General features: G+C 40.7%; 2 protein-coding genes across 3 annotated transcripts in view; one reads left to right on the top strand and one right to left on the bottom strand.

Annotated features, from left to right (window-relative positions):
• LOC137347094 (uncharacterized) overlaps window positions 1-10,695 on the bottom strand; it is a 56,593-nt gene extending 45,898 nt beyond the window's left edge. The window contains exons 1-3 of the mRNA XM_068011181.1: window positions 10,544-10,695; window positions 3,638-3,827; window positions 1,911-1,967 (exon numbers count right to left, since the gene is read on the bottom strand). Coding sequence (XP_067867282.1) covers window positions 1,911-1,967; window positions 3,638-3,715 — 135 coding nt within the window. The 5' untranslated portion in view covers window positions 3,716-3,827; window positions 10,544-10,695. The remainder of the gene's footprint in view (window positions 1-1,910; window positions 1,968-3,637; window positions 3,828-10,543) is intronic.
• Window positions 1-16,376, top strand: part of dnali1 (dynein, axonemal, light intermediate chain 1) — a 136,542-nt gene that overhangs the window by 62,276 nt on the left and 57,890 nt on the right. The gene's annotated exons all lie outside the window — the stretch shown is intronic.

A 16,376-nucleotide genomic window follows, 5' to 3' on the forward strand; every position in this document is an offset into this window, starting at 1 on the left:
CCATTTCAGTAATCAGTGCTTGCAAGCTTCAGCGACCCCAACAATTACTTTCTGTGGCAGTCTGATTACTGGATTAGTTTTGCGCAATGTTTCACGCTATCTTCAGAAAATGAAAGAACATTAAACACAGACCATAGAATTTGCAGGCTACAGCAACTATTTACATACAGATAATGGAACAATGAAGAACAAATCTTATGAGTATAAATATTAAAGCTCAATATGAGTAAAGTCCAAGTAATGACTTTTCAAGTAATGACTTTAGACGATAACAGAGTCCCTGGATTGACAAATTCTGTCAATGTTCAACCTCTCATCCTATTTCAGGCTTGGTGAGTTGAATTGAATTGTGATGTGATGCATGTCATGCAAGTCTTAGATTATGGTTGACTGAATCTCAGAACTCTGAATGAATGGTTACATATATAGAAGTTACAACACAGAGACAGGCCATTCAGCCCAACTAATCTCCAATAGAATTTACCCTCAACATGAGTAATTACCTTTAATCACGTGTACCTGGCCTGTGCCCATCTCCCTATTTTGTCTTTTTCTTCATCCACCTATCCAATCTAATTTGGAATGTGGATAAAGTTTCTGCCTCAACTATTAACCCTGGAAGTGAATCCCCCAGCCTCACAATTTTCTGTGTAAAGAAATTTCTCATGCTCTCTGTTCTTGATCTATTATATTTAATTTTCTGACTATAGTCCCTGGTTCTAGACCCCTCAAATACTGGAAAAGTATGCTTCTATCTACCCTGTCCTTCCATAATTTCAAACAATTCTATATGACTATGACTATCTTATTGTTTTAAAGTCTTCCACTCTTTTAACCTGTTAGGGTATCAGTCACCTGTCGTGGGAAATTCCAAATATTTGCCTTTGTGACGAATGCAAACAATGAACCATTGTACCCAGTTAGCCTCTGACATAGCTTTTCAATACTTGTAGTCATATTCCTAAGCATTGAGACTGCTTCTGATGATATTTAAGAAAACATGGTATCATGTCAAAACTAAGATACATTTTTACCTGTGCAGCTTCACTGTACTGATGTGTTACCAGACAAACTCAAGGGACCTCCTCATTAAATTGTTTAAAAAACAGGAAAGTCCTTTATTTCCATTAATGCAGGCATTAGTAATTTAAAACAATGGCTACTGTATGAAATAGAACAAGCAAATGCAAACATGTGCAACAGTATGGTTTACATTGAACATATTCAAGACAGAGATCGATAGATTTTTGGGTTCTAAGGGAATTAAGTGATATGGGGTTAGTGCAGGTAGGTGGATTTTAGGTAGAAGACCAGTCATGATCTTATTGAATGGCAGAGCAGGCTTGAAGGACCAAATGGCCTACTTTTGCTCCTATTTCTTATGTTCTTCATTGATATGTTTTTTTTTTCTCAGTATTTCTTATCTCTCCTCTCCTCTGCACCCAAATTATCCTCATTGATCATTTCAGAAGTTCGTCAACATTTTTTCATCCTTCTTCACCAGACTTTTGTTGGGGTCTCTTTCCACAAGTACCATTATCTCTTTTCTACCTCAGCCCACCATCTGTTTTGTTTGATGCAGCACAACACTACATAATATATCAATACACATGGCCATTGAAGGAACAGCAATTTTGAGATGTTCCAGCTAAGAATTTCCATCACCCACACATTCCATCTCCTGCAAGTTGGTTGAAGTCCTGACAGACTGTGCTTGTGACAGGCAGCTCAAGCTGAGTGAAGACTAGGTGACCTTGTTCGTAGATCATTCACATCACAATGTCAATGAGGAGATGTTCACTCATTTTTATCATTTCCATTATAATCTAGCTGGAAACTATAAATTGTAAAATGCTCAACACATTTATTAATTTACTGTTACCAGCTTTATTTTAAAAAATGATACTTACTGCAGTTGTTAAGTAGGAGAAAGGCTCAATCTTAGATCCGGTTGAGTGCAGTTTGGGCTGTGAATATGGCAAAAGAGAAGTAACAGTTGAAGCAGTTCATAGAAACACAGAAACAGGAGTAGGCTATTCAGCTCCTTGAATTTGTTCTGCCGTTCAGTTAGATCATGGCTGATCTGTATCTTAACTCCATCTACCTGCCTTGGTTCCATAACCCTTAATACCCTCAACAAACAAAAATCTATCCAACTCAGTTTTGAGATTTTCATTTGACTTAACCTTTTTAGAAGGTAAAGTTCCAGATTTTTGCTACCCTTTGTGTGTATAAATGCTTTTCAACATCATCCCTGAACAGACTAACTCTAATTACAAGGCGATGCCCCTTGTTCTGGACTTCCCCATCAGAGGAAAGAGTTTTTCTCTATCTACCCTATCAACTACTTTGATCACCTAAATGCCTCAATTAGATCATCCATTAATCTTATAAATTCAAGGGAATGCCAGCCTGGTCTATGCAATCTGTCTAAGTATAATTCTGGTGACTCTGCGTTGCATCGATAGGACATTGATAGGTTAGATAGAAAGAAACGTTCTCCCTTGGCAGAGGGCTCAATAACCAGGGGACATAGATTTAAGATAAGGGGCAGGAGGTTTAGAGGGGATTTGAGGAAAAAACATTTCACCCAGAGGGGGTTGGAATCTGGAACACACTGCCTGAAGAGGTAGTAGAGGCAGGAACCCTCACAACATTTAAGAAGTATTTAGATGAGCACTAGAAACGCCATAGCATACAAGGCTATGGGCCAAGTGCTGGAAAATGGGATTAGAATAGTTAGGTGCATGATGGCTGGCATGGACATGATGGGCCAAAGGGTCTGTTTCTGTGCTGTATATCTCTATGACTCTATGACATCCCATCCAAGGTCAACAGACCTTCCTGAGGTGTGATGCCCAGAGCTGAATGCAGTGCTCCAGATAAGGTCTAACAAAGCTCTGTATAATTGTAGTATAACTTCCACCCCTTTGTATTCCAGCCCTCTTCAGATAAAGGTGAACATTTCAATACCTCTTTATTTTTTGTTTACCTACCCACCAGCTTTTAGTGTTTTCTGTACTTGGACCGCTAAATCTCTCTGCTCCTCCACTGTACCTGGCTTCTTGTCATTGAAAAAATACTCTGATCGGTATTTCTTAGGTTCGAAGTGGATGACCTCACGCTTTCCAACATTGAACTCCATCTGCCACAGTTTTGCCTACTCACTTAATTGATCAATGTCCCTTTGCAATTTTCTGCTCCCATCTACTGTGTTACTGTGCCAGCTAACTTAGTATTGCCAACAAATATCAATATATAGCTCTCTATTCCTTCTTCCAAGTCACCTATAAATATAATGAAAAGCTGAGGCTCCAGTTCAGATCCCTGAGGGACATTCAGTTTGTATCAAGTGTACACGGAACTGAGTTAGACAATCACTTGAGCTCATGTTATTAATCCACTATTTAATGAAACACATTTCTATCTGCATTTCAGTAATATATATACAATTTTGTAATGTTAATATATTAGCATTCTGCACACATAAATACAGATGCACTATCAGATTGACATAAATAGATAACTGGCTAGCTCGGCAGAGACAGATAGATAGAAGGAGATAAAACCTATTTTAATAAAATATTTTGTGACACTGTTAAATGCTGAAAGTTGCAAGGGTAAAGGAAGCCAGTACCACCAACATCAGTCTCCACCAATTTAAAACGCTGTTGAGAATCTTCCTTAAGACGGACCGAGTGTACTGCAGGGCCATGTCTGTTTGGCGTGTTTTGTGTTAAACAGTTGTACATCTGCTACTGACTTGATGGATGTCACAGGTAGTTTACACAATGAGGAACCGGTGGTGATCCACCTTCGTGATGGGGCTGAAAGAGAGTGAAACACAAGATCTCTTCCTTGCATAATGTCACATTAATTAATTTCTTAAGATAAACTTGCTTATAATAAGTAATCCTGTTACGTATAAGTGATGAAACCTCTCAATGGTTCGGGATCTTTTACACCCACCTAACAGGGCAGATGGTACCTCAGTTTAACACCTCATTTGAAAGATCGCACCTCTGACAGTGCAGTTCTCCCTCAGTACCACAAGCCTGAATTGTATTTTCAAGTCACTGAAGTGAGACTTGAACCCACATAGCTTCCGACTTAGATGCAAGGGTGCCCCCAGTAAGCCATGTTTGACACCTCTACTGAATGAGGCGGTACAAGTCATACAGACCAAGAAGGTGCAGATTCAATCCTGTCTGACCTGAACTGGGTGCTCAATGCCATATAAGCTATCACTGTCCTGGTCTAATTATACAACTTACGTGGACCAATTGAAGTATATGAATTACTTATATACTGAGTAAGAGATAACCCTGGACTGAACACAAAAATTCAATTAAGGACAAAAGCAAAATACTGTAGATGCTCAGAATCTGAAAGAAAACCAGAAGATACTGGATATTCTCAGTAAATCTGTGGAGAGGGAAATAGAGTTGAACTTGCAGTACTGTCAAAGTCAAGTTCTTCAGATTGTTTACCTCTCTGTATCTTTTGGGATTGACTGAAAAGTTCTAGCATGTTCTGCCTCCTTAAAGAGGTCCTCCCCCTCCACTGATCAAACTGAACAGATTTATATTCAGTAAGCCAGAACACATGGAAGATGGAAAAACATTGTGTTTTCCAAACAATTTATCAGGAGTCTGAAGAATTCCAAAAAGTCAGTCCAAATTGGGACATTAATACTGGTCTTGTCCTCAGCCAGAAAACTGTGCATCTTATCCTTTGTGTAGTGATACTCAATTGGTGAGAGCCTTGTGTTATCTTCGTTCCCCCGAACCCTTGTTGGCATCAAAGTTCCTCCCCCTTATCCCGAAACCCGGCCAAAAGCTGCTGACACTCAATTGCAAAAGGAAGCCACCTGCCACTGGAAAGTGGAATTTGAACACAGTTCTCCCAGCTGGGTGTCCATCACTCCACTGTTGTAGTTACCAGTAACTAGGTAACTATAAAAGTACTGCAGAAATTATTTTCCCCTGCCCCCATAGATCTATAAATGTTTACATTTAGACATGAATAGCAGGATTGAAGGGCCAGACTATGAATGGAATGTGTCAAATACACATGGATTATTTGTAGGAGGTAATTTTCTCCTTTGTGATTTCGCGGACACAAAATGTCAGAGCTGAAAATTGCCATCTCCACTCAGCCATGCAGAAATGGAAAAGGCAAAAAGAAAAATTGTCAATGTTGGAAATCAAGAAAACACATTTCAGAATCCAAATAAAAATAGCTTAATAAATAACAGGCAACATGGCTTCTGAAGAGAAGATGTCACCTCACCAACATTTGAGGTGGTGGCATGCCAAATTGAAGGGCAGGAGCAGCCACATAAAATCATGGCCTAAGATGTCAGGAAGCCTTTGATAAAGTACCACTTGAAAGGATGCTGTGCAAACTAAAGTTAATGAGGCAAGAATTGGATGTCAGGTGCGGCTCAGTTGTTAGCATACATACAAACATGCGAACATACGAGCAAGGAGCAGGAGTAGGCTATTCGGCCCGCAAGCCCGCTCTGCCATTCTATAAGATCATGGCTGATCTTAATGTGGACTCAACTTCACTTTGCTGCCTACCCTCGAAACCCTTTGACTCCCTTGTTTGTCGAGAATCTGTCTATCACTGCCTGAAAATTATTCAATGACCCTTCCTTCACCGCTCTCCGGGGGAGAGAATTTCAAAGACTCGCGACCCTTTGAGAGAAAAAATTTCTTCTCATTTCTGTCTGAAATGGGAGACCCCTTACTTTTAAACTGTTTCCCCTAGTTTTAGTCTCTCCCACAAGGGGAAACATCCTTTCAACATCCACCCTGTCAAGTCCCCTCAGGATCTTATATGTTTCAATAAGATCACCTCTCATCCTTATAAACTCCAATGAATACAGACCCAACCTGTCCAATCTTTCCTCATAAGATAACTCTCTCATCCCAGGAATCAGTTGAGTGAACCCTTCTCTGAACTGCTTCCAATGCAATTATATCCTTTCTTAAGTAAGGAGACCAAAACTGTCCACAATACTCTAGATGTGGTCTCAACAATGACCTGTACAACTGTAGCAAAACATCTCTACTTTCATATTCCATTCCCCTTGCAATAAACGACAACATTGCATTTGCCTTCTTAATCAGTTGCTATACTTGCATACTAAATTTTTGTGTTTTGTGTATTAGGACACCCACATCCCTCTGCATCTGAGTTCTGCAATATCTCTCCATTTAAATAATATGTTGCTTTTCTATTCTTCTGGCCAAAGTTGACAACTTTCCCACATTATACTCCATCTGCCAAATCTTTGCCCACTCACTTAACCTACCTATATCCCTTTGCAGACTCCTTATGTCCTCTTTGCAACTTACTTTCTAACGTGTCATCCACAAATTTAGCAACCATACATTCTGTCCCTTCATCCAAGTCATTGATATGGATTGTAAGTAGTTGAGGCCCCAGCACTGATCCCTGTGGCACTCCACTAGTTACAGCTTGCCAAACTGAAAACGACCCATTTATGCCTACTTTTTGTTTCCTGTTGGCCAACCAATCCTCTATCCATGCTAATATGTTACCCCCAATACCATGGGCTCTTATTTTGTTTAGTAACCTTTGATGTGGTACCTTGTCAAATGCCTTCTGGAAATCCAAGTACACCACATCCACAGGTTCTCCTTTATCCACATTGCTTGTTACTTCCTCAAAGAACTCTAATAAACTATTCAAACACGATTTCCCTTTCACAAAACCATGTTGACTCTGGCTGATTGCATTGAGATTTTCTAAATGAACTGCTATAACCTCCTTAATAATGGATTCCAGCATTTTCCCTATGACAGATGTTAAGCTAACTGGCCTGGAGTTTCCTGCTTTCTGTCTTCCTCCTTTCTTGAATAACAGAGTTACATTCACTATTTTCCAATCTGATGGGACCTTGCCAGAATCTAGGGAATTTTGGAAAATTAAAACCAATACATCCACTATCTCAGCAGCCACTTCTTTTTACACCCTAGGATGAAGTCCATCAGGACATGAAGACTTGTCAGCTTTTAATTCTAATAATTTTCTCAGTGCCCTTTCCCTGGTGATGATAATTGTTCTGAGTTCCTCCCTTGCTTTCAACTCTTGATTCACAATTACTTCTGGGATGTTATTTGTACCCTCTACAGTGAAGACAGATGTAAACAATCTGTTAATTTCCTCTGTCATTTTGTTATTTTCCATTATTATCTCTCCAGACACTGGATTTTAAGTGTCCACTGCCCCTCCCAGCAGCGGGCGAACAAAATGGCAACCTATACGCGTGGGCTGGGCGTCGTGATGCTGCCGCGATCTCCCGCATGGTGGCACATGCGCTGGCATCATTTTTAAAGCACAGCCAGCCCTGCTGGCTAATTTAAATTTTTAAAAGAAACCACCTCCCCACTCCACTGTTCAAATCAAAATTCTGTCGCTTTTTTCCTATCCCAGAATAACAATAAAATCAAGTATCTGCCCTTCGCACCCCCCGCCCCCACAAAACACTTACCTTAAAAATATGACCTCGCCCCCCTCAAACTGTACAAAGTTCACAGTTCACCCCTTCCCACCATCCCCTACACTAATGATGTGTGTTTGACCCCATTACCCAGACCCCGCACTTAAAATCTCACGTTCCCCCCTCCCCCACCACTGCGGCGCCTGCTTTTCCCAGAAGGGAAAGAGAAGGCGTGGCAGGGCCAGCAGCTGCTCTGAAGATCATGACCTGACCGTAGGATCGCTGGTAAGTTTATTTAAATGTATGCGTTGTGCTCATTTCAATATGGTAAGCCAGGCCCATTCAGCCAGGGGTGGGGGGTGGGGGGGTGGGTGGGGGAGTGGGAAGGCCGCCATGGATCCTTGCCGCCACCAGGAGGATCGGGCCTGGCCCTCCCGGCGTCAGGCTCCCTGGCCGTCCACTGCCGGAATGATCTTCTGACCCCACCCCTGCCACAGAGCCCTGTAAAATCCAGCCCACTCTCTGGTGGACCAACACTCACTTTACTTACTCTTCTCCTTTTTAAATACTTGTCGAAACTCTTGCTATCCATTTTTATATTTCCATTTAGCTTTCTCTCATACTCTAATTTATCTATCATTATTATCTATCATTATTCTTTTAGTCATTCTTTGCTGTTTTTATATTCTGTCCAATCTGCTGACCGACCACTACTCTTCGCTAAATTGTACGCTGTTACTTTCAATTTGATATTATCTTTAACTTTCTTAGTTAGCCATGGATGGTGTATCCTTCCCCGAGAGTCTTTCTTTCTCACTGGAATGTATCTTTTTTGAGTGTTATGAAATATCTCCTTGAATGTCTGCCACTGCATCTCTACTGACCTATCCCTTAGCCTAATTTCCCAGTTTACTTTAGCCAGTTCTGGCTTCAAACCCTCATACGTACCCTTATTTAAGTTTAAAACACTAGTCTTAGATCCACCCTTCTCACCCTCAAACTGAATGTGAAATTCAATCATATAATAAAAGCAAAATACCCATCACCTCCTTGTCAGTTAATCTCTCCAGCCCTCTGTCCTATCACACACCTTCCCTTTTGTTCTCTTTTCCTCCACCCCCGCTTTATTTGCTTAAAACCTATTACATTTTTAACCTTTGCCAGATCTGATGAAAGGTCACTGATGTGAAATGTTAACTCTGCTTCTCTCTCCACCGATGCTGCCAGACCTGCTGAGCATTTCCAGCACTTTCTGTTTTTATGTGAAATTCAGTCATGTTGTGATCACTGCTACCTAGGGGCGCCTTCACTATGAGGTCATTTACTAATCTTGTCTTGTTACACATGACCAGGTCTAGAGTAGCCTGCTCTCTGGTTGGCTCTCAAACATGCTGCTCTAAGAAACTGTCCTAAAAACATTCCAAGGCTCATCTTCCAGGCTATCTTTGCCAATCTGATTCGTCCAATCTATCTGTAGATTAAAATCATCCATGATTATTGCCATACCTTTTTCACAAGCCCCCATTATTTCTTCCTGTATACCCCACCCTACAGTGTGGTTACAGTTAGGGAGCCTATAAGCTACGTCCACAAGTGACTTCCTACCTTTACTATTTCTTATCTTAGCATGCTTGCCCATGTATTAGAAAGTTGTGGGTTCAAGCCCCATTCCAGAGACTTGAACATATAATCTAGATTGCACTCTCGGGGAGTGTTGCACTGTTGGAAAAGGAAAGTTCAGGCAAGGTATATAATAAGCTGCTGATACAATAGAGTTTGCTTTATGCCTACAGCTAAGTTGAAAGTTCCAGTGCTTATTTCCAGTAGTAAGTCATCAATATAATGAGAAAACAAAGAGGTGGCGAGAGAAATTTTTGGGAAGTATATGGTGTTATTTCATTGGTTCTGTTTCTGCTCTTTATTAATTGTGGCTGCCCACTTCTAATGTTTAGTTTTTGAACCTTGTGGTTGATAGCTTCATTTCTTATTTTCCTGCTTGAAATGAATATATTCTCTACCTGTTGTTTTATGAAAATACAATTTTAGGCAAGGCACATAAAAAGTGACGCATATTTGCCTGTGCACGACACCCGAAGAGTGATGGCCAAATTGCATGCCAGATGCAAGACTTTTATAAATACAGATTGATTTACATATACAGTAGAAGTTTTACTTCTGACTGGTGGTGGTGCTGCTTCTCTCTGATGGTGCAATACAAATACTGTGCAAGCTGGCCATGGTACATTACCACATTAGTGCATTATTGGTCTGCTTCTGCTGCCAAGTTAAAAATCAATGCGTGGAAAAAGACAGATTTTTAAAACAACCCATAGTCACAGTTACTAATACCAGCTTTTTATTCCAGATTTATTTAATTACTTGAATTTAACTTCCCCAGCTGCCATGGTGAGATTTGAACTTGTGTCTTCAGATCATTAGCTCAGGCCTCTGGACTACTTATCCAGTAACATAACCACTATGCCACCGTACCCTTGAACATGATAACTTTGGGTCTTATTAATGGAAAAATTACAGCGTAGTGACCAATGATCAATAACAACAGATCAATAATAATAATAAAACAGATCAATAACTTTTAAGACTTCTGTGCCATAATTTGTAAAGGAAGCAATATTTACTGCCTGATCATTTTTACTCATGAACTGGATTTGATGTATATGTGCAATATGTGTACATTTTCAACATTTAGTTTACGTTTGCTACGTTTAGAACATTTCATTGCACACTTTCAGCATATCCCTGCTAGATGGGATACCAGTAACAAATCTCACCATTCTTTTCTGCGCCACCCGAGCTTGGCAAGGAGGGCCAGCTAGCTCACTGACTGCAACTGCCCTGGTACAATAAGCAGCACAACACCAGTCTAGGAAGGAGATGCCAGTGGGTACAATATGTCACATCACTGTGAACCGGCACAACTGAGGACAAGGAAGTGACTGAAACTACAGTTCCACCAATGACCTCAACCTTCATCAAACTGGTAATAAATGCTGTGCATGTGCGGAAGTGCAAACTCCTAAAAAATGGACAGTTCACATAAAATCCTACCTTTGTATGTCAGAGTTGAACAGAAATGCAATGATCTTATCTGAGCAAATCTTGTCCGTTCATTCAGACATGAGAAGTGTAAGAATCCTGTGCAGATTACTTCAATTTCCTTTTCAGCCTGGGTTTCTGATACATGGTCATTCTGAGCAGCAGTACTCCAGCTTGCAATCTGTTAATCATGTGAGATTTCCAAGTGTGTACACATACTGCCTAATGTTGCCATGTCACACTTAGTAACCGCATGGCTGATCTGATAAGTAAACAAACACAGGAGGAAACAAACCATAATCCAGGGCTTGATAATCGTGCATCATTTTAATCCATCTTCTACATCTCAATAGCACTATTTTTCATGAAAGCACTGCCTTGTTGACTAGGCATATCTCAAAAAGTTGTCATTTTCACTCATCTAGTTCACTTTTTTGTTTTTTTTTTATAAAAAGACTTACAAATTAATATATATATAAGTACTTTTTCTCCCTTTCTAAAATGTTGCAGTGCCTCAAGTAGTTGTTCAGTTGCAGTGCCTTATTTTGATGAGGTTTAAGAGATTTAATAAGTGGGTGATTAAACTGCTTCACCATTGGATTTCTAACATTTACAGAGGAGGCTTTTAAAGCTGATCATCCCTATAGTTAACGTGACAATTAAAACACACATATATAACTACAAAACAAAACATAAAACTGTACTCATCATGGAGTCTAAGGTCATGTCCAATTTTCATTGTTTTAAACATTGTTCACAAATGGCAAGAAAATTAACTTGACACAAATAATGCTAATCAGAGGTCAATGTTTGTAAACTGGAGAACAAACAAGAAAGAGCAAAGTGGAATCATTTAGGTCCTAATTTTTGAAAAGGTAGAAGTGAAAGAGAGTTGAGTTTTTTATACCTGGAATTTCTATTAGGACCTATTTGTTCCTTTGGCAAAATTGGCAATTCATACCCCATCCAATGTAGGAGATTGCACTTATTACAATTTAGTTCACCAGTTTCCCTTTGTTTTGTTCAAAGTTATTAAAGAAAAAGAATATAATGCACATTGCCTGTGTGAAAGCTGAAGTATCTTACACTTTATGGAGCATTCACCTTAATACAAAGCTCCCACTCACTGTCACCACCCCACCCCCACTCCAAACACACAGTGCGCACATCAAATTTTCTCCCCTTGTCTTGACGAGACTACCGACACAGGACTGGCCTACAGTATCTCACCCAAGTGACATTCTTCACAATGGGCCCAAGCCACTGAATGCCAGCAAGCTATCTGATCTTGTGGGGAATCATAGTGAAACTCGATCAATCCTCATCCGATTTCCATGCAGGCCCACTTTCCAGGAGTCACTAAATAATGATCAACAACACCACCCTGACTGTTCCTCCCTTTCTTAGTCTAGGGTACTGAGATTAATTGGAGCATTCCCATCTTTTCCCAGTTAACTCTGCTCCCCTTGTTTGCAATTGGGTCCTTCCTAAAGAAAAATTTGTAATTATATAGCACTTTTCATGACCTCAGGACATCCCAAAGTGCTTTACAGTGTGTTAAGTATTTTTGAATTGCAATCACTGTTGAAATGTAGGAAACGTGGTAGCCAATTTGTACACTGCAAGGTCCCACAAACAGCAATGTGATAATGACCAAGCCATGTGCTTTTTAGTGATCTTGGTTGAGGGATAAATATTGGCCAGGACACTGGGGAGAACTCCCCTCTTCTTCAAAATTGTAGCGTGGGATCTTTTATGTTCACCTGAGAGGGACGACTGAGCCTTAGTTTCGCATCTCATCTGAAAATCAGCAGCACCTCCAACAGTACTGCACTGCCTGGATTGTCAGCCTAGATTTTCTGCACAATACTTTGGATTGGAACATGAACCCACAACCACCATGTAGCAAATTTACCCACTGAGCCATCAGGAAAGACATAGAATGGTTGCAGCACAGAAGGAGACCATTCGGCCCAATGAGTCCATGCCTGCTCTCTGCTAGAGCAGTTTAGCTAGTCCCACTCCCCCGTAGCCCTGCAAATGTTTTCCCTTTGGGTGCTTATCCAATTTCCTTTAGAAAGACACAATTCAATCTGTCTCTGCCATACTCTCAGTCAATTCATTCCAGATGCTAAACGCTCACTGCATAAAAAAGGTTTTCCTTATGTTGCCTTTAATTCTTCCACCAATCAATCCAAGTCGTCTGGTTCACAACCCTTCCGCCAATGGGAACAGTTTAAGACAAAACTCCTTGTACTCTGCTCTCAAAGGAGTTACCTTTTCAACATGTCTTGTGTCAAATTGTAAGCAGTTTAATGCTGTGGGCCCTAGCACATTATGAACTGGTTATGAGAATTTCCAGCCTCATTTTGCATAGGATCTTCACAACCAGCAAGAAAAAAAACAATTCTTCCATGAAGGTGTGGGAGGTGGGGGTGCTGCTTGAGGAAGGTTAGGTTCATTCACATCAGTGAAGTTGTCACCAATGAAGCCATTAGCCAAATGACTGGCTGCCCTCAGCAAGGAGTGAGGAATGGAAGATCAATTTTATTTAAAATGCTAACATACTTTCTTCCTTGAAAGCGGTTCAGAGGTTGACTGGACTAATACCTGGAATGGGCGGGTTATCTTATGAGTAAAGGTTGGACAGGCTCGGCTTGTATCCGCTGGAGTTTAGAAGAGTAAGAGACGACTTGATTGAAACATACAAGATCCTGAGGGGTTTTGACAGGGTGAATGTGGAACGGATGTTTCCCCTTGTGGGAGAATGTAGAACTGAGGTCACTATTTAAAAATAAACAGTCACCCATTTAAGACAGAGATGGGGAGAAATCTTTTCTCTCAGAGAGTCAGGAGTCTTTGGAATTCTCTTCCTCAAAAGGCGGGGGAAGCAGAGTCTTTAAATATTTTTAAGGCAGAGGTAAATAGTTTCTTGATAAGTAAGGGGGTGAAAGCTTATTGGGTGTAGGCAGGAATGTGGAGTCGAGGTTATAATCAGATGAGCCATGGTCTTATTGAATGGTGGAGCAGGTTTGAGGGGCGGAGTGGCATGTTCTCACCTTCCCCACTCCCAAAGTGGCAGATAAGTTTTAGTCATACAATCACGGTCTTTGGTAGAAACTTATCAATATACTTGGACATCACAGCATTACATCAATGTAGCTTCACTGCAGTAAGCTCTCAATCTCATATTTTTGTTAGCACACAGTGAAGCAAGGCAAAACAAAGTGCTTTCATACAGTTAGCAACAGGGAGCAGAAAACCTGCTGTCACAGACCTCAGAGCCAGTAACTATCTCTGCACAGCTTAAGCCAAGGAAAGAGGAAAATAAATATTATGATCACCAGGCTCAAAGCGGAGAAGCATGAGTGATGCATAACTTCTCCTGATGAGGGACCTTTGGCAGAGCCTGCCAAATGCCTTGTTGACAGATTCTTGGAATCATAGGATCTGACAACACAGGAGGCCATTCGGCCCATTGTGCCTGTGCTGGCTCTTTTGGCAAAGCTGTCTGAATTAGTCTCACACCCTAGCTCTTTTCCCCATAACCCTGCAATTGAATCCTCTAAGTGCATGGCTAATTGCCTTTTTAAAGTTACTATGGGACTTGATTCCACATTTTCAGGTAGTGACTTCCAGATAGAAACATAGAAAATAGGAGCAAGAGTAGGCCATTTGGCCCTTCGAGCCTGCTCCGCCATTCAAAAATGATCATGGCTGGTCGTCTAATTCAGTATTCCCGCTTTCTCCCCACATCCCTTGCTCCCTTTGGCATTAAGAAATATATCTATCTCCTTCTTGAATATATTTAATGACTTGCCTCCACTGCCTTCTGCGGTAGAGAATTCCACAGGTTCACCACTCAGAGTGAAGAAATTTCTCATCTCTGTTCCAAATGGCATACCCCGCATCCTGAGACTGTGACCCCTGGTTCTGGACTCCCCAGCCATCAGGAGCGTCCTCCCTGCATTTAGCCTGTCTAGTCCTGTTAGAATTATATAGGTTTCTGAGATCCCCTCTCATTCTTCTAAACTCTAGTGAATATAGGCCTAGTTGACCCAATCTCTCCTCATACATAAATCCTGCCATCCCAGGAATCAGCCTAGTAAATCTTCTTTGCAATCCCTCCATGGCACGAACATCCTTCCTCAGATAAGGAGACCAAAACTGTACACAATACTCCAGATGTGGTCTCACCAAGGCCCTGTATAACTCCAGTAAGACATCATTGCTCCTGTACTCAAATCCTCTTGCAATGAAGGCCAACATACCATTCGCCTTCCTAACTGCTTGCTGCACCTGAATGCTTGCTTTCAGTGACTTCAGAGATCTTAACTCCTCTGATTTCTCCACGCAAGATGGCTTATTAACCACAAACTTTCTGTAGTGCAGCTCTGGTCCTGGTGTTGGGGCATATACACATTGGAATAGGGCTTCTGTACTCCCTGAACACGGGGGCGATGACTAAACATAGGAAACAGTGAAATAATCGAAGGTGTTTCGTTTCTGAAAACTATTGATTTTGGTAAATAAGTATATGCTACCATGATCAGAATTTTATGGAAACAGAAATCTGCATTTCCTTGTTTTAAGTATTTCAGCCAGGACTCGGGCACTTTAAGGGCAAATACTGCACAAACAAGCAGCTGAGTTTTCAATCAAATTACATGTAACTGTGGAAGTTTCCTTTTGTGTTAAACTCTGTCTAAGAGCATAGCGACCTGAACAGTAAATACTTTCATCGTCCCTGAATACAATTTATATATTTGATTTATACAGTTTACTTCCAGAGATTGGGGGAGGGGAACTAACTACAAGCACATGGGAACCAGAATACCAGAAACTTAAACATCTTTGTGAAAAATGTATAGACATTGTATTGGGTATGACTCGGTGGTAGCCATTCTCACCCGAGTCAGGTCATGGGTTCAAGTCCCACTCCAGAGTCTTGAGCACATAATCTCGGCTGACACTTCAATTCAGTAATGAGGGAGTGCTACACTGTCAAAGGTATTGTCCTTCAGATGAGACAATAAACTGAGGCTCTGCTGGCCTTCACAGGTTGGTGTTAAAGATCCCATGACAATATTTTGAAGAAGAGCAGGTGAGTTCTCCCCAGTGTCCTGGCTAATATTTATCCCTCAACTAACATCACTAAAACAGATGATCTTATCATTACCACATTGCTGTTTGAGGGTCATTGCACGTTTCCTACATTACAACAGTGACTACTTCAAAAGTATTTCACTGGTCGTAAAGCACTTTGGGATATCCTGAGGTCATGAAAGGCACTACATAAATGCAAGTTTTTCTTTCTTATATAACAGATATCTGGACACATTTACTACTGCACACTTGGTAACTTTTCGTTAAAACATTGCATAAAATGTAGTAGAAACAGTTTAAAACTGTAGCAGTTTCACACAAACTGGTAGGCTAACTTCTAGTTACATATGTGTATATAGATATGGAAAAGAATACAAATTAAGGCTCTGATGTGGCAAACAGGTGCATTTCGGTGAACTTACATAACCAGTGACAAAACCCACGAGACAAACCACCTCTCCCACAACTTCTGGGCAACGGATTCTGTGGCTCTGAGGATACTTGTACCATTAATGGCAGACAGTATATACATGCATTTACGATAATGTGTACACTTGTTTTACTGAAACTTGTGACTTAGAACAAACAAAATTCACTTTGTATAATAATTATAAAACAAACACTGCCCATGTTAATAATTATTACCATTCTCTCTGTAATCTTAATGACTGTTTACACTAGACTGTATGGAAAGATGAAGCATTCTGCTCAAAAGTGACACACCAGCTTTAAGAAAAAG

This window comes from Heterodontus francisci, chromosome 31 (genome assembly GCF_036365525.1).
Source record: "Heterodontus francisci isolate sHetFra1 chromosome 31, sHetFra1.hap1, whole genome shotgun sequence".
In the NCBI taxonomy this organism is placed as follows: domain Eukaryota; kingdom Metazoa; phylum Chordata; class Chondrichthyes; order Heterodontiformes; family Heterodontidae; genus Heterodontus; species Heterodontus francisci.